The sequence below is a fragment of the Silurus aristotelis genome (genome assembly GCF_946808225.1).
Source record: "Silurus aristotelis genome assembly, chromosome: 11".
Classification (NCBI taxonomy): Eukaryota; Metazoa; Chordata; class Actinopteri; order Siluriformes; family Siluridae; genus Silurus; species Silurus aristotelis.
Genome location: NC_139584.1, coordinates 10,945,957 through 10,972,318, shown reverse-complemented (window position 1 = coordinate 10,972,318; position 26,362 = coordinate 10,945,957). Strand labels below are relative to the sequence as shown.

Genomic DNA, 26,362 nt, shown 5'->3' with positions numbered 1-26,362 from the left:
GACATTATAAAAGTTTAATCTGAGGCTACGCTAATGAGCCCGAAAACACAGTGTGAAGCTTCAGGTAAGAGTTGATTTGTTTGTTTGTTTGTGTTCTCTTCATTCTTTGAAAAGCCTTAAAGAAAAGTACAAAGAGTTCAAAAACCCTTATTACCAAGAACAGTGGCGTGTCACACCATTTAACTTTTCTTTGTTATGTCACACAAAAAATAATTCCTAGAAATACTTCTGTCCCTACGCCGTGTGCTGTTAATATGCAAAGGCCGCAACAAAAAAGGCAACAAAAAAGGCATAAAATACGGTATGACATGTGAAATGGTTTGAAATAACTGCTTCACCTTGGATCCTGACTCTCTGAGGCACCATGACAAATCAGGCTGAATGTGGTTTACTGTGCTGGCTGGCCACACTGATTCATGACGCTACAAACCTTTCCTGAAAGCCAGAGCGACGTGGGAATTGTTATTATGAGGCCTTGACAGCTCAACACTGACAAAGACAAAATGAACAAGTAGCATAAATCTGATCTGCTCTACAGCATTGCCAACCTGCCAAAACACCAGTCTCTTATCTTAGACATTTTTTTTTTTTTGGTGGTCTAGTGGTTAAGATGCAGCGCTCCCACCGCTGCGACCCGGGTTCGATTCCCGGTCAGGGAACCATCCCCAGCCACTTTCAGTGCCGGTCCCAAGCCCGGATAAATTGGGGAGGGTTGCGTTAGGAAGGGCATCCAGCGTAAAACATGTGCCAAATCAAACGTGCGGAGGATTCGCTGTGGCGACCCCTAACGGGAGAACCCGAAAGAATCTTAGACATATATATGTATATATGTTTTTGTGTGTGTGTGTGTGTGTGTGTGTGTGAGAAGTGCTCGTTGCTCTGGTGACATCTCAGCGATTTAGCTCTGGAGAAAACTATTCCACTATCGATCTCTCTCTCTCTCTCTCTCTCTCTCTCTCTCTCTCTCTCTCTCTCTCTCTCTCTCTCTCTGTGTCTTTCAATTGCATGTGCGCACTTATAAAAACAATCCCTTCAGCTACAGGCCTTTAATGGGCTGTGTGTAATTTGAGGATCACTACTTACACGAGTAGAAAGCAGTGGACAGCCTGTCTCCAGACCTGTTTATAGTATACGGTCGTGTTTATTCAAGCAGATACGCTGCACCAAAATCAGCAACATTATGCCGAATTCCATTCTGTATTCACTTCTGAATTGTCTGCTTGCAGTGAAATCGGCATGTTTCACGACTAAAATGTTGTACCGCTGATTTGTTTCATTGTAGATTTTTTTTGTGTGTGTTTCCCAAAGAGCATTTGGCATCTACACCATATTGCCAAAAGTTTGCGGACACCTGGTCATAAGTACCGTATGGACTTTTTGATCATCGCATTCCACATTTAGTCCCAATTAGCTCTTATAGTTCGCTCCACTCTTCTGGGAAGATGTTCCATGAGATTTTGGGCTGTGCTTGTGGAGATTTATGCTCATTCAGACACAAGGACCTTTGTAAAGTCAGGTACTGATGTAGGTGAGGTGAAGAAGACTGGGGTGGTCAGTGGTCCAATTCACTCCAAAGGTGTTTAACAGGGTTCTTTGTGCACAGGTGCATTGTCATGCTGGAACAGGTTTGGGACTCCTAATTCAAGTGAAGGATGAATTTAATACTACTGCACCTAAAGACCCCCTGTGTGCCTTCAGCTGTGTAATAACAGTTCTAATAAAAAATAATCTACAGAAAAAGATCATGTGAATCAAAATCAAATGCATTAATTACAAAAACACGATGTACTGGGATGTACAGTATCCTGCTTTCATTTTAGCCGTCATCCTCTGCAAACCATTCCCTCACAATAGCCACCATTTCAGTGCCGCATGCCTTTCTCCAAAGAGCACTGGAGCATCTCTTGAAAACAGCCCCTCTAAGCAAATGGAAAACCTAAAACGCTGAAACGCAAAACCGACTATTGTAAAGCTTCATGTGCTACATCTCTGTTTAAATGCCACCCACATGCCACTACTGAACAGATTGGTGTGTCTGGAGAAGAGCGCTAACTGCTTGGCTTTGTTTATGTGACCTACCAGACAACAGATTGGTTGTAATGCTCCATCACTGGAGACCGAAGAACTGCCAACTATTCCCTCGTAATCCCTGAGCCAGTGGCATTACATGCTCCAAGACGAATGTTGATAGAAAATAGCTGGAGAACTGCAGAAAACATTCTTAATGGGCTGGTTTATTTGCTATGTCATTTTATCCCAGATAAGAGTTTAAGTAGGAGTGGAAAAGCACTACTGTGTGCTATAAAGAATTTTTACAATTATAATTAAATCTTGGTTCCTGAGGCATTTAACATCTGCAAATACTGTCCCAACATTTCATTCACCGTCAGTAAATGCTTTATCTTGGCCAGGGTCCATCTCTCTCACACACACACACACACACACACACACACACACACACACACACACACACACACACACACACACACACACACACCTCATAGACAGTGATTCCAATCAGAAACCATGGAATCGAATGCATACAGATTGTACTAACAGTTGCATTAAACTACTGACCTTCTTTGGGAAAACTAGCAAAATTGAACAATGAATGATTATTATTTTTGGTGGTGGATAAAATAAAGGATAGACATTTTTCTTCATCCATTAAGACCGCATGTGCTGGACAAAGGGCTATATACAGGTATCCCTCGGCTTATATATATATATATATATATATATATATATATATATATATATATATATATATATATATATATATATATATATATATATATATATATATATATATATATATAGAGTCGAGACATGGCCTAACCTACATAGGAGTCTTAAAGAATGGTGATCAGAATGGGGTATTATACTGTAATTTGGTAATAATTTTACAAATTACATTACATAATTTAGCAAAACAAAGCAAAAGCTACAGTAAAGTAGGACTGTGCAGATAGAAGATAGCATCGTGTATCGACGATAAGCTCCGCCCTTGCCGATTTCAAGACGATATTTGGCTCGTTTCACATTAACGATTCAATGTTTTTATTTCATTATTGAATACAAATATTACTATTATTATTAATAATAAATGAACTACAATTCATTTGCCCAGCAATAGCCTACTGTTTACATCAGCATCATCGCCTAAGCGACACCCGCAGGACGGCGCAAAAAAAGAATTCGCCTATAAGCTATTAAAGTTTTAGTTTTCTGTAGTATATTAGGATTAGGATATTTCTATAGAAATTATAAACTAATAAATTAAGATTTGTTTTTTGACTCGCTGTTATCAGCAGAGTTTGAGGAAGATTAAGTTCTTGCACCTTGCGGAGCTCTCGTCCTCGCAGCCAGCTGTGAGAAAATTCTCCGTTAATTGAACGACAGATGCCAAAAGCATTTCCTTTTGAAGTGAATAATTCACTGCCACGGGTTATGGCCTAAACAGTTGAGCCCTGGCCATTTGAGCCCTCGTATGGCGCAATAATATTGGCCCCATTGTCAGTAGTGATGCAGGAAATTTTTGCCGCTTCTATGTCCCAATCACACGCAACCTCTATCGGCGCCTCAGCCAGCACATCTGCAATGTGGTTCTCTGGGATAAATGTAGTTTCGAAACATTTTGCGTTCAGTTTCCAGTCCTCCAAAATATTATTAACTGTAACAGACATGTAGAGGTCATATTGATGGTTGACCACATGTCTGTTCTTTAGCAAAGAACCCCCCTCGTTTTATTGTACAGGAGAACTTCTTTTATTGTACAGTTTGGGGAAGTGCTTGCAGCTGTTTGTCAAACGTCTAAGGTAGTTCTCGAAAGCTCCGAAGATGGATGGTTGACAAATCAAATTTCCTTTGCGTCATTTCCCGAGATAATTAGTAATGTAAATTAAGTAGATGATTAAATAAGTGAACTTTGTAGACATACGTTCCGAAATGATTAAATATATGAGCAAATTAGTAAACTATTGCACTGCCCTGCCCCCATACAATAGTATCGTGTATCAGGGATCTCACAGGCAGGTGATATGGCGATCTGAAAATTTAAAATATATCTCCAAACACTACCGTAATGTATAAACTTTACAGTATATACATGTTAGTGGCAGTGGGCGAGAGTTGGTTTGTGAGTGGAGGGCGTGGCCAAACACCCTCTGCTTCAGAGTCTGAGGACCCGAAAAGCTAAAACTAGGCTTTGAATCATCGAAGACACTGGAAAAAAATATAAGCTCTATTAAAATTTTATTCTGTCGACTGCTAGCGAGAGTAAGGCATCTCAAAAGGTGGGAGATGCAGAAATCCTGGCAGCGTCCCAACGTATCATACGAAAATGAAAATGGCGTATGAAAATGTCAATATTTTGCCAATTTTTTCGTATCGCTATTGTCATTTTAAGATTGAAAAATTCCAAGTCAAACCATCGTAACTCCTGGACTACCTGTATTTATATTTACTTAATAGCCAACAAACCTAAAAGTAACCATTATTATTATTTCCATTATCATTACTATTAACATTAACATTATTATTACCATTACAACTATTATTACCTCATTATTAAATAGTATTAAAAAGGAAGGCCGCTTTAACGCCATACACATAATTTCAGGTCTTCTGGAAAGCTGAGACTCATCCCTAAACATGGTGGCTGACAATCTTGCATTTATTAAATAAGTCAACAAACTGGCCATGTTAGTCACATGAAATAAAATCTATGACAGCACAGATGGATTTGGGCATGGACTTACAGATTGGGGAGAAAAAAAAAAAAAGAAATGGCCAATCATCATCAGTGATAGCATTGAGTCATCGGTGACGCAGTCGTTTTTACACTCCTACACAGTGTAACTGGTTTTCTCTTAGTGATGGATTGCCCGTGACAGGTTTTAAGCAGGATCTAGCTTGTGCACCAGCTAATAGTTTTACTAATAGTCTAAAATATTATTGTTAGTTGCTACATACAACAAAAAGGGGGAAATATAAATTTATATAGTTTCATCATTCACATCTTCTTTCGGCTTCTCCCGTTAGGGGTCGCCACAGCGGATCCTCCGCACGTTTGATTTGGCATATGTTTTACGCTGGATGCCCTTCCTAACGCAACCCTCCCCAATTTATCCGGGCTTGGGACCGGCACTAAGAGTGGCTGGGGATGGTTCCCTGACCGGGAATCGAACCCGGGTCGCAGCGGTGAGAGCGCTGCATCTTAACCACTAGACCACCAGGGGACCAGTTTCATCATTCACATAAAAATCTTATTATAATTTCTCATCAAAAACGATTTAATTGTTCAAACTAAACTACAATACAGAGTGAATTATGGTTTGTGTGTTTAGATGTGTGAGAGCAATTCACACAGTATTAGCAAAAATCGAATCGTATAATGAAAGAATTTGCGCTGACAAACAAGAAATAATGAACAAAAGCATGAAATTAAAATGACTCCATGTACTGTGGCAAAATAGCGGCATTTAAGTAAAAGGGAGGATTTTAATTTAATTAAAGGATTTGAAAATACATGATGAAAGCATGCTGGATGTACAGTATGAAACCAAAGTCTGTTTCCAGTTTCTGGGAGCTTGTCCATTTTTTGTATAATCTATGTTGTTCACACTACTTTGTTTGATTTAAAGTGTTTTCTTACTGGTTTTGGATCTACTGAACGCTTAAAGCATCTTATAAGGCCGAACAGAACCCATCAGACTCTGAGAATAACAACACGAGTAAAAATCCTTGCAATGCAACAGGAAGAAGCATGTAAACACAAGCTCCAGTCCAGCTGGCAAAAGTTTCAGTCGTGAATCTAACTGCGAAATGAATAAATGACCTTGGTTTGCTTTGTGTGCAAAAGAATGAGGCTTGCCATCTGCTTTCACAAAATGTCTGCATTACTTAAAACACTCGAATGTCATTATGCTTAATGCAACTGCTTAATGGCAAATTCAGCCACAGGCACATAATTACACAACCAGAAAATTATAGGCTTTATGCCACAGCACTGTTGAATACTCGAATGCGATTGGTCAAAAGGTGATTAATTTTTTTTCTCTAACAGCATTTCTCACAACGGTGGCTGCAAAAACAAAGGTTTATATACACATATGTTTCTTGTCATACATTATTGGTTCTATAGTTACATTTAATTCACAGGAGCTTATGTCTAATACAAACCTAGTTGAAATGAAATAAGTGCATTAAATAATTGTTCTTAAGGAAAAACAGATTTTTAGTAAGGAACATTTATGGAAGGAGTCTCCGGTAACAGTGAAGCTGTTCTAAAGATGGAGACCCCTGCACTATCTCAGTACGATGACATGTTTTTCTGCCTTAGCAACCTCAAGAGAGAAAGAACATGAGAGAGGCGGGTGAGGGAACAATTGTTTATCTCTGTAATAATCTATGCAATGGCCAGAAATGCACTATATGGAGAAATGTTTGTGGACAACTGACCATAAGATTCTATCTACATTAAGTTTCCAGTTGCTGTTATAATAATCTCCACTCTTCTGGAAAAATGTTCCACTAGATTTAATAGTGTGTTTGTGGAGATTTGAGCTCATTCAGCCACAAGGGTGTTAGTAAGTCAGATAATGATGTATGTGAGGTGGCCTGGGGTGCAGTCAGCGTTCCAATTCATCCCAAAGGTGTTCAATAGAGTTGAGGTCAGAATTCTACAATAGGCCATTCAATATCTTCCACTTCAACACATATAAACCATATCTTCATGGAGCTCACTTTGAGCACAGGGGCATTATCATGCTGGAACAGAGTTGGTTCTCCTTCTTCAAGTGAGGAGGAAATGTAATGCTACTGCAGCCAAATACATCCAATACAATTGTTTGCCTCCAACTTCGTGGTAACAGTTTATGGAAGAACCATATTTGACTGGAAAAGACTGGAATCCCAGTACCTTTTTCTATATAGTACAATTATAGTAGATATAGTACATTTCATTTCATGTAGTAAACTTTCTTTCGGCTTCTCCCGTTAGGGGTCGCCACAGCGGACCACCCGCATGTTTGATTTGGCACGTTTTTACGCTGGATGCCCTTTCTAACGCAACCCTCCCCATTTATCCGGGCTTGGGACTGGCACTAAGGCTTGTGCAACCCTAATGGCTGGGGTTGGTTCCTGACCGGGGATCAAACAAAGGTCCGCAGCGGTGAAAGCGCCGCATCCTAACTACTGGACCACCAGGGAACCATTTCATGTAGTATAATGAAAAATTCTCAAACATGAACTTGTATGTAGTTTGATAAAAAAAAAAAAAAAAAAAAAAAAAGTGTCTATTAGTGTGGTATACTATCTCATTTGAGGAAGAAAAAAAAAAAAGAAAAAGTTTTGTTTATGTTTCCAAATTCACATTAGATTTCATGTATCAGGTAACCAAGAAATTGTGATTATTTGATTGACGAGATGGATCATTCTGCTCGTTAGTTGGCGAGAAAGCAGCAAAAACCTGCAAAATGTATTTAATTGTTCATATTTGTGCCAGCTAATAGTACAGATGAGAAACGTGGAGAACACTGTCAACCGGTTGAGATTTTTAAATAACCAAACTACAAAGGTAACTGATTTACTTGTTTTTCCAAATGCTGCTGCACATACACCCATGGGGATACAGTGAGCATACATCTCCTGACGCTTTTGTTCATTTTGGTGTATTCCATAGTAAACAATCTTTGTTTCCCTGAAAGCTGCATGTCACGCAAAAGAAATATGTTTTGGCCATTGAATGCTGCACAAACAATGCTGAATAAAAGAATAACCCTGTGATACGGCCGGCTTTCTGTTTGACTAACATCAAGTTGGTGCTGTGGAGAGCCTTTCATTCTAAAATGGACACAGACTCTGTACTGAACAATATGTTCATTAAAAAGGACAGAATTTTAGAGATTAGTAAAGTAGCAGGATTCATAGCAAGTTAATCACCAAAGTAACATTATTTTGAACACAAGTTCAGTTTTATTATGGACGTTTGATTTTAGCCTGTATTAATTGTAATGTGTTATATTTATTTATATATAATTTATTTGTATACTGCTTTTCTTATACCCAAAGAATAAAGTAGTCTCAGCCTCGGCTTTTCTGGTCAAAAGCTTCAAAAGGTTGAAGGCCGCAAATCTAATTGGCTTCTATGTTCACACACTTCTGTGCGCTAGTTGCCAGCAGGAAGACAAACTTTTGAGTGAATTTTTTTAAGAGTTCATTTTGTCTGAGGATATGCATGTTTGTCACCAGGCTATGGGAAAAAGTCAAAGGTTGTTCATCTGCCACGTCAGTCAAACTGGCTCTTTCTGTGAAAGTAGACAGTAGGCCATATTTATTGACAAAACATACCAGACTCACTAGGAAAGTCTCTGTTGCAAAGCTATTTGTTTAAGCAGGGGGAAAAAACTAAACAAAAAAAAGACCAGACGAGGAATGAGCATGAAGCCCCAAGAGAGTATGAAATCCCGGAGTGATTCGAGGAGGAGATGAAAGACGAAGTTAGAAATGAAGAAACGGAGCGCCAAAGCCAAGACAGATTACTGTGTGGTGTACTGAAAGCAAACACATGTAAACTGTGAAACCATAAAAGCTCAGATTGAGAATCAATTCGAATTGCACTTCATTATCAAAACCTACACCTTTGTAACACAAATATAGGAGTGCACACACAAGTCATTATCAGGGAATCTCTGCGAGGTAGGATATGAGTCCCCTTTCATTATTTCATTATCATTACCTGAGCGTGAATGTAAACGGGTATGTGTTTTTAACAGCATGTTCTTTTTTAAACGCCTGTCACCTTAGTTTAAAAGTAAACAGGTCCAAAGATCGTAACAGTTTTAATGGCTCAGTGCATTCAGGACCCACCCACCTCCAGCTTCAATCGGACCACACAGAGCCTGAACATTCATTCAGATCTTTAAATACCTTTGTATGCAATCGAGACCAATGAAGGTTTCGGTCCCCCCCAAAAAAAAAAAATGAAATAAAAAAAAATAATTATAATAAAACCCACAAGTAACAACTACTACTTACCGGCTTTTCCCTCCTCTCTGTTCGACTTCATTTCACGCTTTCTTCCACACACTTTTCCAATAGAGGCTACTGACCCTTCATTATTAAGAATTACAACACGAAAGCGTCATCGGATCCAAGACCTCAAACAATGAACCAATCATTTAACGGTGTCCTTCTCTGTCTGTTGGCTTTTCTCTCCGTCTGTCTCTCAGTGTTAAGAGCAAGAACCACTAGGATTTCGTTACTTCTCCCCACCCTTTTCCCTCTCTTTCAAACAAACTGGGAGGGACAACATGAAAATAATGCCATAAAGTCCAACACACACACAGGTAAAGGAAAAAAGGGAGGAGCTGCTAGCAAGGTGTAGAATTACAAGCAGGTGCATTCATTCTCTGCTTATCTCCCTATTTCAATGGATACTGAAAACATGTACGACGTAACTCTGTGAGAATTCATATTCGATGTTTACTATTTTAATTAACATGAAGCAGACGAAACTGAAAAACAAACAGGTCTATGGATTTTGGTTGTGTCCTTCTTTTAAATCTTTTAATCCTCCAATTGGGAAACAGAATGGAATCCAAAACTTGACACCCAGTAAACTAAGAACATATAATCTTAGACCTAAAAAAAATCAGAATGGGTCAAATCAGAACGTGAAAACTCTTCTTTGCACATTTTCAGCCACTAATTCATCTTGTACATGGTGGATCTGGAGACAATGCCAGTTGGCTATTGCTAGAACACTTGCTACGTGGTGGAAATACAGCCAGGATGGGATGACCATTCACAAACACATTAAGGCCCAGGTGCAATATGTCTCAGCCAGTCCACCCACCGAGACGGTTTCTGGTAAGTAGGACGATACTAGGAGGACACTCATACCGACACAGGGAGAAGATGCACAAACACTCTTCAATCTACACAGACAGTAACCTGAGCTTAGGATCGAACGTGGGACCCTGAAGCTGTAAGGAGACCTGTTTAGTCTCATTCCTGCCGGACTGGTTATGTGATCTGTAATATTGGTTATAATATGGTTTACTGTCTTTATAGATGTACAGCTTGGTGAAAATGTTTATGCCACTTTATGAAGGATAAAAGAATTGTGCATATAGCAATGTATGTTGAGCAATAGATGTTGTATAAACTGCCTCCATAGGCTGTACGCATTGGATTATTTGTACGTAACGATTTTTGCATAATATAAAATGACCTAACTGCAGTGTTAAAGCTAATTAAGGACTTGTTTTGAAAGCTATATGAATGAACTAAATTCAGTTCTAATCGGAAGCTTACTGTAATTGTTCTACAAAAAAGGGTGTGAGACTCATCACCAGGGTCCATGAATTATTTTGATAAATCTTTTTTATTATTACAATCTATAAGCATTTAAAAATTAAGCAGTAAACAAAGTAAATCCCTGTCAAATTTACTGTCAGTAAAAAAAAGTCCTTCTGCAACAATAAATAGATTATTACACAGTTATTTATTTATGTTCATAAAAAGGAAAATAAGGGACTTTTTGATGTGAAATTACAGTTAATGTAGACCCTGCATACAAGAAATTTGAGAAACCAGTGGTTAACAGGATAGGGTTGTGTGAATATCCTGATAATTCTTCAGTATTATGTGAATGATAGGTGAGGAGAAGGTTTTAATCTGTGTCCAGTTTTATCCACTCTTTATTTGTTAAACACCATTGCACAAAGCCCGTAATACCCCGCTGGCATTTCTTCAAGAAATAAAATATTTCCCAATAAATTTTTCGATGTGGTGAGATGTGATGAATATATTAATTGGTTTCTGCTGAGACGAGGTCTCAGACTGTTCCGCCATGTAAAATAGCGTTTCTACTCAGTGAATGCTGCTTCATGTAAGATAATTCATTGCAGGAAAATACCAGCATACTAAGTGGTTCCTCTGTAAGCAGCCTTGCTGGCTGGGTTGCCATGACTGCAAGGCCTGCAGACAAGCACATGCTATATGAGTAAAACTGGCTTTCTCATTACTTATCGGTGCCAATATATACACTATACATGAATATAACAAAAGTGATTGAAAACCAAAAACAGACAGCTGTGATTGTCAAGTTACTTTGGTATTCCATCTCGCTGACTGACAGTGCAATTTGGCTGTGAAACGTTTACAATTTAACGTATACATATGCTAACATTGACAATACTGACAACCTAGATTTGTGGGAATGAAAGAAAATTGCCTATAGTACACAAAGTACAAAAGACATTCAATCTAAGTTTTTTTTTTTTTTATATCTACAGCTCAAATCTTTTGTCACATCAGCGGTCACTTTAAAACAATTGTTCACAGATATTTATCAGCTCTCAGATTAACTCTATCATAATTCCAGTGGGTCAAGGTTTTTACGTACTCCATGTTGACTATCTCTTTAAACCAGAAGTGTCCAGTCTTTTTCACAAAGTGCTGGTGTGGGTGCAGGTTTTTATTACAACCAAACCACACCAGATTCTACCTGTTTAGATGTTTATTTTCAGTGGACTATCATTGTGACCCTTGTTTGACTGGAATAAAAACCTGTACCCACATAAGCCCTTTGTGGAATAGATTGGACACCCGGCTTTAAACCATCTGATAGATTCCAGAAATGGATATGACATTATCAATCAATTGCCAATTGGGATGGTATCGGTGGCTAAAAAAAAGGGTCTACTGTTTAATGCCAATGTCTTTATGTCTTTCACACCATTGGAAAATTCAAGCAATGCAGCCAACATCACAGAAACAGTTTATACTTAGACTTAAAATATACAAATCCTTGGACCACACATTTACTGTATTGGCCAGAAAGACACAAATGTACATCAAAGAGTCAATAAACTTGAGTACAGTGGTTCAAGTGAACCTTGAGAAACAAAGAATGTATAATTGTGTTTGTACATACGCAATTAAAAGATTCTTTCACAGACATAATCTGAAAGGTTGTTATGCAAGGAAGAAGCCCCTACTCCAAGACGAAAAAAGCCACAATGAAGTTTGCAGATGATCGCTAGCCTTTTGAATAAGTGTTCTCTAATAAGAAACAGAAAGTTGAACTGTTTGGCTATAAAGACGAGCTCTATGTATGCAGGAGGAAGAATATTACGCCAAAAAACCACCATGTTTAATAGTCCCCAAATGCCTCCACTCTTCTGGGAAGATATTCCACTAGATTTTGAAGTGTTGTTGTGGAGATTTGTGCTCATTCAGCCACAAGGACTTTAGTAAACTCAGGACGTGGTATAAGTTCAGAAAGGCCTGGGGTGCAGTCAGCATTCCAATTCATCCCAAAAGTTTTCAATGGGATTGAGATCAGAGCTCTATAGCAGGCCACTCAAGATCTACCAGTCCAACCCATGTAAACCTTATCTTCATAGGGCATTGTCATGCTGGAACAGGTTTCTATCTTCCCAAGTCACATGAAGGTGAAATTTTATGTTAACAGACCCAAAGCTATGCTATACAATTGTGCAGACCCAAATTTGTGGTAAAATATTAGGATAAAAAAATAAAAATAAATCACATACGTCAAAAAAAAAATACCTTTGTCCATACAGTGTATAACAGCGTGGCTTAAAGAGAACAAAGCAATGACCTGAATCCCATAGAAACCTTTTCTACTAAATTGTAATGGCAAGTCCAGGCAAGAGTTTGCACTAGACCAGCTGCGTAAAGAGGAATGGGCCACATTTTTGGAAAGCATTGTGAGAAACTTGCACCCATGCATTTGATTCAAGTTCAAGCAATTAAAAGGCAATAGCAGGAAATACTAACAAAGTGTACGTAAACCTTTGGCCTAATTAAAATCATATACAGTAAATAAGTCTTATTTAAGTCTTATTTGTTATTCTGAAATTTGGAAAAAAATTTGTAAAGAAGAAAGTAGACTTATTTGACTTGATTTCACAGGAGAACTTTAGTAACATCAAGTGTGTGAATTTTGATTGACCTTAAAAATCTTGACCCTATCTGTATGTTAACTTTTGGCCTCAATTGTAGTGCTGTCATTTTTATTTTTTTAAAAAATAAAATTTTAAAGTAAACAAACGACATATAAATGTGACAGAGAGCACCGAGGTCTCTTTTCTATATGGGAAAAACCTACTAAACATTCATAAAGTTTTGCTGCTTTTCCATGTAATGTGTATAGTTACACTTAAGTAATATTGCTACTGTTATACAATGGGCTATAGATATAATATAATAATATGAAAAAAGATGCAATACAACACCACAATGAAATCAATTTACCAGCCAATGTAAACGAATTTTCAAAAAAGAAATGTCATTTTTTGAAATACGGGTGTAACAAAAACATATGTACACCTCTTCAAGCAATGCATTGTTCTCCCACTGTTCTTACAGACATCTTAATTCTAGAATGTTTAATTATCTGGTGGGAAAAATATTCTAGTAAATTATTTTTTTTAAAAAGCAGAAGAAAAAAAAAAGCTTCAGAAAAATGGCTTCAGAGATTTATTTCTGCACTTATCCATTATACTGACACCCATTCTACCTCTCCTGAAAAAAAAAAAAAGAACTACATATGCAGTAGAAATGAGAGAACAACACATCTAATGCATTCGCAGATAAAACTGTGAATCGAAATGTTTAGAATCACAGAAAAATATTAAATGCTACTTTTTAACTGACATGACTAATCTCATATGGACTGATTACAACTGTTGAATATCGAAGTTCGGCTCGGCTGAACTTTTACTCTAATACGTCGGCAACAAAATTGGTTGCAGAAATAAAAAGCGCCCTGATTCCTATCTTCCACCATGCCGTTTTAAATACAATAAAAAATAATAATAATCACAATTATTAAATGCCCCATAACATTTCTCTCACATCTTTAATTTCCTCTGTAATCTCTCGGTAAAACCTTTCTTAGCTGCAGTGGTACACAGCCACAAAGTGAGCAGCGAAGCAGTTTAGCAAAAGGACATATTTAACCACTAATACAGAAAGAACAGCCTTCAGAGTAATGACGAGCAAATAGTTGAAAAATCAGCATTCGTTATTTAACCATTTGATCAAATTTGGATTCTCAAAATCGAATACTGCGGGTTATATGTGGACATACCTTTTGTGCATAACTTGGCAACCCATGGCATGCCAATACTTTGGGGCTATTATTTATTTATTTATGTTTAAGTATGTTATTGAGTAACTAAGATGAATTATTCAGTATCGATAGTAAAAAATAAAAAGGGGTTCATCTCTTCGGCTCCCAATCTGTGTATCCCTGTTAAGAGAGTTTTCTGACTGAATGAGTGGAAACTTGAGTGCAATAGACCTCATAAAGAATACAATAAAAATGCAAGTTTACACTACAAAAGGCTTCACATTGCTGGATAATATTTCTGCATGACTGTAGCAGCTGAACACGTTTACTGCACGGAAGACTTTGGGAGAAGAGGAAGAGAATTCGACTTGCTTTATTTTAACTTGCTTATTTATTACAAGGTGCTTCCTAATGCGGCAAATCGCCTACAATTTTTTAGAAAATTCATTTTTTTAATTCAGTCTGCCTTTATTTAATCAGGTTATGAATCTAGTTTTGTCCGCTTAGCTATTGAATGTTATTATACAGGTTTTAAGTAAAGAGCAGCAGATTGCCTGAATCTAAATGACATTCAGTGTTAGTTTTCACAGATATTCCATCACCATCAAATGACAAACAGAAAAATTTTGATATTCTATGTTAAAGATATTTGCATCTCCTTTTTTTTGAAAATGATATATTTTTTTAATAAAATATGTACCTTGAGCATCTGTCCAATTCTTCTTATTATCTGTATCTGTTTTAAACTGGCTCATAAGCACAAAAAAATAAAATAAAACATTAACAGACCGAATACAAAATAACAGCACAACAGCATGTCATGTCAAGCTGAATATGCAGTTGTGTCATTTGACCATGCTCTTGTTCACCTGCATACTTGTTATACACCAACTTTGTCAAATCAAGCCTGAAGATCATGATGACAAAACATTCAGAATATGTTTCTGTTGCTCAGGAAATTGTTGCTCACTAATATATTTAAATCCAATACATTTCTCCATGAAATCAAGTACCAAACTACAACAGATTTTCCAGCTCTAGTGAATGGGTAAGGATTGTCTTTAGGAAACCCACAAATGACTCCCATTTTCCATCACCATGGAGAGAACATGATTCATACACTAATCGCTGCCATAGTTCAGCTGTCACATTACAACAATTTCTTTAGTGCGTTAGAGACACCATAACAAATCTTCAATTATTACCCAGTAATTGCTTTCTGCTTCATATACGTAATCTGCACACTTTGCTCAAATCCGACGCACAGGCTTCTTACCACATCTAATGCTCTGCTTCGATCCTGTGAGTGTTCATGTATTTATGCAAATGACAAGCCCGAGCCCTGAGTGTTCTCCCAAAATCATGTTGAATGCGCTTGTTTTTTGTATAAAATGCAGTTACCTTTATCCAGTGTTGTATCGTGAGTGCTGAGGTTTGTTAAGTTGCTGACCTCAGTACCTCTCTGTCTGACAGCGTCTGAGCGAGAGAAACAGCGAGAGAAAGAGAGAGAGAGCAAAAGAAAGGCACATCATTAACACAGCATCACGACAAATCCTGAAAAACAGTAATTACTGCAGCGCAGGATGAGATCAGAGGAGCTGTGGCGAAGAAGCGAAGAAGCCATTTCTTCATCAGCTACCACTTTGACTATAGAAGCCCTTAGAGGATGATGCGAGAGTCTGCTGGATGATTGAGTAAAAATGACAGCAGTCACAGCACACTGGCTGATCAATGACCCAACAACACACTCACTCACTTTTGAATACACCGAAGCCTCTTGGATGAGTGGCGAACATGACTTCGAGACACCAACAGACCAATAGCTCAGACTTACTCTTACATGGCCATAAATCTTTACTGACAACTGAGCTAAAAATCGCTTTGGCTAACAGATGTTTTGCTCAAATCCAGAGTGAGATGCTGAGATCTGTTCTCAAAAAAAAAATTTATAAACAAAAACACGCACAAACACGATGTGACTCACATCTACGGCAAAGGCTTATGCCTCCAGTGCCAATAGCATCAAAACATTAAGCATATATTATAACTCCATAAAAAGTCATATACACGTATCTTAAATGTAATTATCCAGGCACAAAAACATTCAACTTGTGCACAGGAACAGGGATGTCCAATCAAACCTAATTTCGTCCATTTATTTATTGAACAGTGCGACAAAATCGTGTTCTCTTCCCGCTTGTGTCTGTGATGTCGAATATTCTGTACGTCTCGCTTTTCTTCTACACACACACACACACACACACACACACACACACACACACACACACACACACACACACACACACACACACACACACTGCTTTTACTGCTATTTTTAACTTGCTGCCGAATGCTACACAGTAGTCTTATAATGTCCTGTGTGTACTATGTGCTGTATATATACACTATAATAGTATTTGTTCTAAAGTATTATTGCTTTACTTTATTGCTGCAGTTTCGCTCTTTGTGTACTCATGCTTTCTCTAATGTGTTGCACCACTGCCCTGCAGAACTGACATTTCATTCCACTGCATATACACTGCGTATTAAAATTACTGATTGATAGAGGTTTGCAAATGATAAGAAATAAGCATGACATGCAAAATTTTAAATGTTCCTTTTAAGCTAAAATATTTCTCCTCCTCCTTATTAAAACTAGTTTATGATTTCTTTCAAAAATATTTGTTCCAAAAAAGTAATTATACCCTGGATTTCCAGGATGTTGGGATACGGTTAGAATTTTTAACAAGGCAATGATCGAAACACATCCAACTCAACGGTTGGATGAACAGGAAGGCGCCACAAAAAATATCATTTGAAAACCAGTGTTTAACAGAACAAAATTGGCACATGCTAACAGTAAATAAGATTGTGTTGGAGACCAAAAGTTTATACCCAACTGACCATTACAGTCCTATTTGCATCTTCTGAAAAAAATTTTGGTTAAAGAAGCATTACAACTTTCCCCCACTGGAAACTAAATCCTGTTCCAGCAGGAACCTGCACAAAGCCAGGTCCATGAAGCTATGGCTTGCCAGTTGACCTGCATACCCTCTTGACCTCAACCCCACTGAACACCTCTGGTTAACCTGAACAATGCCTGCACCAGTAATTTGCTCCTCAAACATCAAATCCCAAAGTCAATAATATCCTTGTGACTGAATCAGCACAATTCCCCACAGCCAAGCTCCTAGATCTAGTGGATAGTCTTCGTTAATGATGACTTGATTATGCACTAGCAATTACATGCCACTAGCCATTATTTTGCTTGTTTGTTGAACAGAACCATCCAAACTGAGTGTTTAATGTCTGTTTGCAGACTCTCTGATTAACAGTGATGCTCTGGCCTGAGCTGAACAAACACAGCTACAGTTTCCACACCCCCTGAATATGTCATGGCTTGCTTTGATGAAGCAGGAGGTAATGTTGGTGCCTCATACTTTCAGGGTCTAGGGTGTTAAACAACTGGTCCGATATAGATAAAGAAAATATAGATATAGTTATAAATGTTCATGCCACACTAATATAATGCCAATATCTTCGACAATATATGTGCAATAATATATATATCTTAATAAGAATATTTTATTTTCAACAGCTTCTATTTTATTTTACTTAAATTGTTCTCTGAGGAGCTCTGACTTTCCTCAGGTTTTCTAATAACATGCCAGTAAGAAGACCAGATATTGAAAAATGCCTCGAGTTGGGAATGTGTGTGTATCTACAAACTACTGAGCAATGAATGTGCCAGAGAGCAACACAATGTATCGGTCTTTTCTTGAAAAGAAAAAAAAAATTGGTCATGTAGTCTGAGGACAGGAGGAAACCATCGATTAATCTTAAATTTCACAGGAAATAAACGGCATCCATCGCACTCAACACCGAAGCTGCGCCAGTGGTTTGGATGTGTGGACTACGAAACAATACTTTTTCCTCTCTCAGTTTTATCTATTAATGCACTCTGTTGAAAACAGCCAATGTTCCATCACATTTAATTCAATCCTTCAAAAGATTATTTAACTCTACATTTATTCCAGGCAGAAACCAGAATCTGCTCAACAACCGTACACTGCATAAATGATGAGAAAAAAAAAAATCCAGTCACCCCTTTTTTTTTATATATGTGTTCATATAAAATTGCAGCAGGCAGTGAGTGTGCTGCAAATCGCATTCGACTTAATATTATGGAAAAGATCTGAAATAAAAAAAGGGATACGGGGGGAGAAAAAACAGAGCAGTGCAACTGGAAAATTGAGATACAATTCAGAATGAAAGCGCATGTGATTTTTTGAAAAGCAGCCGTATTTCGGCGGTATATTTTAGTCCTGCGGTAACCCTAGGAAACTTTTACAGGAAACGAAAACAGACTGACACTGAACATCGTTCTCGACATGCATTAACAAATCAATCAGCAAAGAGTCGACCACATGACTCTACACACACGTACTTACACACAGCCTACCTGAAGTGCTGACAGCAAAAAGTCTGAGAGGATCACAGATTCCAGGACGCAAGCACTGATGCATGGCTGTGTGGCTTAATGCCCAGACATTAACGGATTACAACCTGACATTACACGCACTTGTACTAGACACACGTCAAGAATTAGGCATGCTGCAACCATACACACTCCACTGCTACCAAGCACAGGTGTCTATAAAAAGCTGTGCTAATTTCAAATGCATGAAACGGATACCAGCATTACTGCACTACCCCTCACACACACACACACACACTCTCTCTCTCTCTCTCTCTCTCTCTCTCTCTCTCTCTCTCTCTCTCTCTCTCACTCTCTCTTACATACACAAAGCTTATCTACTCTTTCAAACAAGCATTTTGACATCAAACTGTCCTTCAGATAAAAAAAATATCTAATAAAAATGTAATTCATTAATATGCAAACGGGGCCGCAAAAGAACAAGGCGTCGCTAAAACAATATTCAAGTACACGCGTTCGCACGCGTGTCCAGATGCAGCTTTGATGGATGGATAACAAGCTATGTCTTTTACTCCGTGAGGGAGGAAAAAGCGAGAGAATGATGCGGTGTGATGCTGCAGAGTGACATTTCAAAGTGAGGAGGAGGCGACTTTGTACACTCGAGAACAACGTCTCTGTCAAGCCTCCGAAAAGACTCATACAGCTGATGGCCTTCAGCTCTAGAAGTGACTCAGAGCAGTGTCTAAGCAGCACATTGCCAGTTTAAATCTTTCACAACAGTGGTTAACAGCCAGGTTCTATAATCCACAACATTTAAAGTCAAATTGCCAGAGACGGGAAATGATGTGCTACATTTACTCGGTTACTTCTAACCTGTTAAATAAACTGTCATTTTCTTGCAGTCAGTGGTGTAATTTTGTACAGAACATAGAACACCAGCGTTCTGCTAATTTAACAGGAAATTTCACACAATAGCTTCGGTTCGATTATGCCTACCCTTAAACGGGTGAAGCGGCAAAAACAGAGGGTGGGACATCTGGATCCCACACGGACAGCATTTATCTCGCTCACCTGAACACACCTGTTTTGTATGTTCACTCAATTTGTATTTAAGCTAACGGGTTTCCAATCTTAGTGCAATTTTGAATTCTTGTCCGAGTGCAAATTTGATCGTTTCCTGGCTCTCTTATCTTTTCATTTTTTCCTTTTTGCTATAATTGCTTGTGTTTTTACTTGCCTGGCGATTTAGATCTAAGAAGAACAATTTTACCGGCATTTCTATGCACCTGCTTTGGACTTTGTGGCGCACACACAAGGCCAAAAAGCTAAATCCCAGAAGTCAAGTCTGGTCCCATTTCTTACAACCCAGTTTGGTGGATATATCAATCCTCTTATAAACTACCTACTTTCGCCAGCTACTAACAATACAAAAGAAGTGATTTACTCCAGATTCTGTAAATATCCAAAGTGAAAACATCGCTAAGCCTACATTTGTAACTATGTCTTCTAGAAAAACAGGAAACGTTGAAAATACATTGAAAATTAACACACACATTAGTTTTAAGTAACTATTTTATTCCGGTCAGAAATGCAGTGACTCTGAAATCCATCCTGGGAACTACACTTTTGTAGAATTCAGCATAGCCAATCCACCCATTAATGCTGGAGGGAACCAGGGAAACCCGGAGGAACCCAAGTCAACATCCAAAATTATACAGAATACCAGACCATCCAAATATTCAGTATTACCACCTGATAGAGAATATGAGCTTTTATACAGTACAAGTATATATATATATATATATATATATATATATATATATATATTGTAATACTCAAGATTGCACCATAATAACCGTTGCACATACTGTGTATCATAACCTCCTTTTTGCACTGTACATCATTCAGCACATATGTATAGAACCTTTCATAAATACTGTATACAATATCTCTTCCATTGCACTTTTCAATGACCGTTGTTCACACTTTTTATAATCCCCTTTCCGTGTACTGTTTATTCATATGAATATTATTCATATCATATTATTCATTCATTTATCATTATTTATTCATATCATATCAACCTGTACATATGTATATATTGTACAAGGCTACAAATGCACTTCTGGTTAGATGCTAACTGTATTTTGTTGCCTTGTACCATAATATGTTACAATAAAGTTAAATCTAATTCAAATATCATTCTAATATCAAAGCACCGTCACTGCATTTAAAGCTAGAAAATAAGGCTTTCTGCTTGACCATGTGCATCTGAGTAGAATCCGGGCTAATCATTAAAAAAAAAAAAAGCTGTCATCACCCTTAGTTACTCTCTGCTTCTGCAAATGAAAAATATGCGGGATCGCTTATATTGTCATGATATAATCCAGCATGCTGAGCAAATCTGAAATACTGTTAATATGCTGTTCTCAGGAACACTGTATTATGTGTTGTACTAAATAATTGACCTTGTACCTTGTACAATCATCACAGCCCACATTTCTCTCATATTCCACCACAAGGATACAGAATAACTTTAGTTTCTAGTAGAGATTTTCTTTTATTCTAAGTCTTAAAACCTTAATGTCGCCCACAAGATTATAAACTATGTTTTTACGAGCAAAATCTGAGTGCAGACTGTTTCGGGCGTGAAATTTGCAACTGGGTAGATTTTGCTGCACTCCCTTAACAAACAGAAGGCGGTTCGGTTACAACCTGATATATTACAGGAGAGGGTTTCTGCGTCATAAAATACAATCGCTGAATGTATTCCAGAATGCGCATGTATCGTTCTTGAAGTTTTTTTGTTTTTTTTTTATAAATGTGTCCCATCTTCTGTGCCTCCTTTGTTTTTGGTAGTCTAATGGAATTTGTGCAAAAACCAATCAATGTGATGACCTTTAAATCAAGATTGAGATCCCTTTCAAGCTAAACCAGACTCGCTACCTCTACTTGGCTGTAACTTCATACTAACGATTACCATGCACTCACACACTCACTCCCACACACACACACACACACTCAGTGACCGCTGTTACAATCTTGTCATTCCGTTGCCAAACTGTAAATAGATATTAACCCTCTCTCCACATCTGTGTTTAACATCATGACACACTGCCTCAAATGCACTCACACCCACACACCCTGTGACAGTGTATATTTACTGACCTGAACATTACCACAAACATAATTTCGCCCTTCTCCAGTCGTGACAGTCGTGATTACATATGATTACCCGTGACATTTCAACACGCTCTCAATAAATGCCCATTAATTAAAACTGCAGATGCGAGGCTGCTGAACCTCACAGGAGCTGCGAATAGAGCGGGTACAGAAAATGGTAATGAAACAGAAGACGTACAATTAAACGATCACAAAAAGCATGTCCGAGGGAAAAAAAAAAGGGGGGGGGGGGGTAGTGTAGAAAAACGTGAGGAAATATTATGTGATTCGCATCATGCCAACCCGACAAACAAAACATTGCACGATGCAATTCACAGCCTCACATACACATTCATAATAGCTACTTACACACACTTTACACACGTACGCATGCAATATTAACGTTCTCGTCTACTCACTTCTTTCCCTTGTCAGAGCAAAAAGCATTTATTCCCAATGGGGAGAGAAAGACAGAGATGAACAGACAGAGAGAGGCTGCTGTCTTGTCAGGCCCTCTTAATCCTTTACTCTGACTCTTGAGATGCAATATGACACGTCCTGAAGGTTTGCGTGTGTGTGTGTGTGTGTGTGTGTGTGTGTGTGTGTGTGTGTGTGTGTGTGTGTGTGTGTGTGTGTGTGTGTGTGTGTGAGAGAGAAAGAGAGAGAAAAATATTGTCTGTTCTCCGTTCAGCTCACTGTAATATCCATTTTCATTTAATATGCGCCAGCTGTTTATTAACAGGAGGAGTAGACTACTGAAGTCAATCACATAATAAATAAAACACAATAGAACAAGGGTTGTATTTATCTCCTAATAAAGCGTTGATCATGTGACTGTCGACCATGCAAGTTGCTCTGAATCTGCTGTAGCTAAAGACTTGAAAATGCAGAAATCTAAACCTGTGATTTGTAGTATAGCTGTCAAAGCCGTGCCCTCCAGCCAATCGGAATGGAGAAATCAACAGCACTGCATCCACTGAGAATACTCTGTATGTATGTGCTTCCTCGAGCTCTCTGTATAAAAATGACACAAAGTTATTCAATAAAAAAATCCCTTTCATTTATTCATAGATCTTCAGCCTTTTTCTGGCTCAAGAACAATGTGTGTGGCTGAAACACACCCTAGAGTCCAGGGAACCATGCACACATGAATTCACACAATACACTGTCAATACTTATAGTCACTAGTCCACTTCCTGGTATGATTCTGAGAGTTAGGAAGAAACCAGAGAACCAAGAGCAGACCTCACGCAGACACGACCAAAACCACACAGACTGTAACCTGAACTCAAAAGAACCTGTGAGCCCGTGAGGTTGTGCTTGATTCATTTCTATGTCTATCAGTGTAAGAATAAATTAAAACCCACCTATGAGGGAACCCGAATCTCTTGGTTTCTTTGTAATAATAGTTCACAGAGGTCAAGGACAAGCCTGAGGCCACTAGCAGCTTGATTAAAGGTGTTACGGGCATACACAGCTCAGACAAGTTTGAAGGCTCGCATAAAAATCTCATCAACTCGAAAAGGAAAAATTTGTCTGGCCACAGTGTGGGACAATTGAGAACAACCGCTGAATAAGAAGTAAGCACATTCTCAAAATACTGACATTGACCAGAAAGAGCTGATGCGCTAAGCTGAAGCTATGCACTATACTGTATTACAGCGCAGACCTTGAGATGAACGTTGGACATCATCCAAAAGGCCTCCTACTACAGTGCTTATTCATTCCTCTGTTTGTGTGGGAAAAAGTCATTCGACCCGATGGGAAATTAATTAACTTGTTCCAGTAAACATGCCTAAGTGGATCCAGGCTCTTTTGCGTGCTATCGTCAGTTTTGACCTTTGTTGTCAATTGCCATGGTGCAGAATTCTTGAGTACTTCAGTTCAGTGCACAAAAATCATCATGTCTAAAAAAAAATGGGTTTGAAATAAGGCGAACCAGATTCACCAACACGGATGATTAGACATTCAGTGACACTTATTTTTCCAAATGATACACCCTTCATCTAATGTACCATCTCTTTTCCTTCCTTCCTTCCTCCGCTCTCTCTCAATCTCTCTCCCTCTCCCTGTCTTTCGTGCTTTCTCTCGCTGTCACAGACGCCAACGCTTCTTTTTGGCGACTCTGGCTAAGATTAACAAACAGTCCATTGACGTGATAAAAGATCCCTGGCCACTGCGTTCTTTCGGATCTAACCCACAAACAATGGAACAGCTGAATGATTCACAATGCGTTAATAATGAAACGGCAAGTGCTGTAACAAAACCCTTTCACGCCAGCGTTTCAGTGTCTCTATTCGTTCTTCACGCGCAGAAGACAATAAAGCTGGTGGGGACTTCCAAGTGACACTGCATTTATAACTGTTCCATTGAGCACCAAGATGCAGCGGACGTAGGTTTTGGACTCACTGTTACCGAGTTGATAAGACAAAATGCGCTTAAACGAGCGCTCCAGCATTATTTCTGTCTACCGTATGTTTAATTACTGCAATTAGTGGACGTATGAGAAGATTTACAAGTACGCTGATCCACAACTCGCTCATAATGAAAGCTTGAGGGCATGCGTTCTGACAGTTCCTAAATGTTTATGCAAAACATTTATGAAGAACACTCAGAAATTTATCAGCAACAGCTCATAATTAAACTTCAAATCTGTAGAATGTATTCCTTTCAGAGATCGGACTATTCACAGAGATGAATGCGTAGTTGTGTAGGCCTACGTAGTGCATGAATACAGCAAATCCTGCAGGAGAACATGAGCAACCAGAAGTTAGATAAAACTACACTGTTCGAAAAAGTGTTAGGTAAGTGTTAATCCAGTTAAATCTAATGAATTTTTGCCCTTCTTCCACACTGAGACTAGGATTTTGTCAAAGGGGAGGAGGTGCATGGGGGCTGGTGATGGAGCTTTTTCAGAATCCTCTACCAAGCGGAAAAAGTCGTATTGTTGACTAAAAAAAAAGCTTAGCTTCTAAAAAAAAAAAAGACATTTTACGTCATGTGACTTCTAAAACTCCAAACAAACAAGATAGTGGATAAAGCACTGATGTGGTTGTGCCTGCTATCCAGTTTGATAGCATTCTTAAAGGTTAATGTCACATTGTAAAACCTTCAGATTGAATTGTTTCAGAGGGGCCTGGACGTTCATCCACAATTGCATCCATTTAAACGAAGAGAAAGTAAATGAACACCTGGCGGAATTGACGGAATAGTTTTAAATAGTTGAAGGTTTATAATTTCCTATCAAGGTTCTGCTTCAGATAGGAAAACTGTTGGTTTTTTCAAGCATTTTCAAGCAATGCTGTTTTCAGGTCTGTCCGGATTAACGGGGACGGTGCCTAAAGCTTATTCCTAGAAACCAACAGTTTTCCTATCTGAAGCAGAACCTTGATAGGAAATTATAAACCTTCAACTATTTAAAACTATTTGAAGAAGTCTTTTTTATTTTTATTTTAGAATTTACATAAGAAACGTTTTAGTAATATATCTGCCTCATCCGAACATCAAATTGTAATGAAGCTACTGAACATGCAGTAGTCACACGGCTGATGAATCTTTAATTTTGATAAGTCAGATGTATTTATACACACACACACACACACACACACACACACACACACACACACACACACACACACACACACACATATATATATATATATATATATATATATATATATATATACACAATAAATTCTATGACAGAAGGTCTTACACTGATGCTGCGGTGCTGTAATGCAAATCATGGATTGGTGTTAATACATTCATCCTTATACGTTACCATTTCTATAGCAACCACAGGACTCATTAGTGGGACTTTTCTGCCATATGCACCACAAGACTAATAATAAACCCATTTAACATTCATTCATTCAATTTCTCCCGCTTATCCGTAATTCGGGTCGTGGGGGCAGCAGTCTAAGCAGGCCCCCGCCTTCGACTGCTGCCCAATCCTCACAGCACCGTCCCTTACGGTCCCTCCTGCAGGTGGTGAGCCCACGGGAAGGTGGCCCCACGCCACTCCGACGTCACGGACCTTGATATTTCCCTCGTAAGGGACCCCCGGAGCATAGAGGGTTAAGGGCCTTGCTCAAGGGCCCAAGAGTGGCAGCCTGGCGATACCGGGTCTTGAAACCCAGACCTTCCGATCGGCAACCCAGCACCCTAACCGCTGGAGCCACCACTCCCCCCCCATTTAACATTGATTTACCAAAAAAAAAAAAAAAAGTTAAAATCACTGACATTGATTCTGCTTTCTGTAAGGAGACATTTCTGAAAGGTGTCTTCAGTCTCAGTGCTTTGTAGAGTCTCTGTAAAATATCAAGCTGTGCTTTTTTTATGCTATATTATCTTCTGCTTTAGAAAAACCTGCCTGATACAGGACACGTTACATATATATATATATATATATATATATATATATATATATATATATATATATATATATATATATATATATAAACGGGTTAAAATGATACGTCATAAAAGTGTTGAATAAAAAAAGAAACGTGGTATAGGAGAAATAAAACACGAGTGGTGGTGATGGTGGTGGTGGTGGTGGCGTCACCTATCACTTTGTTGATCTTTTATTTTCTCTGTGTGATGCTGATTCCTAACATAATTGAATCACAGAACTGCCCCAGGGCTTCTGT

The 26,362-nt window shown here is 38.4% G+C and overlaps 1 protein-coding gene across 2 annotated transcripts in view; it reads right to left on the bottom strand.

The window, feature by feature from the left end:
* Nucleotides 1–26,362, bottom strand: part of LOC310733897 (kazrin-A-like) — a 43,408-nt gene that overhangs the window by 16,182 nt on the left and 864 nt on the right. For both annotated transcript variants that reach the window (XM_083555403.1, XM_083555404.1), the window contains exon 2: nucleotides 15,512–15,586. In XM_083555403.1, the coding sequence (XP_083411529.1) occupies nucleotides 15,512–15,586 (75 nt within the window). The remainder of the gene's footprint in view (nucleotides 1–15,511; nucleotides 15,587–26,362) is intronic.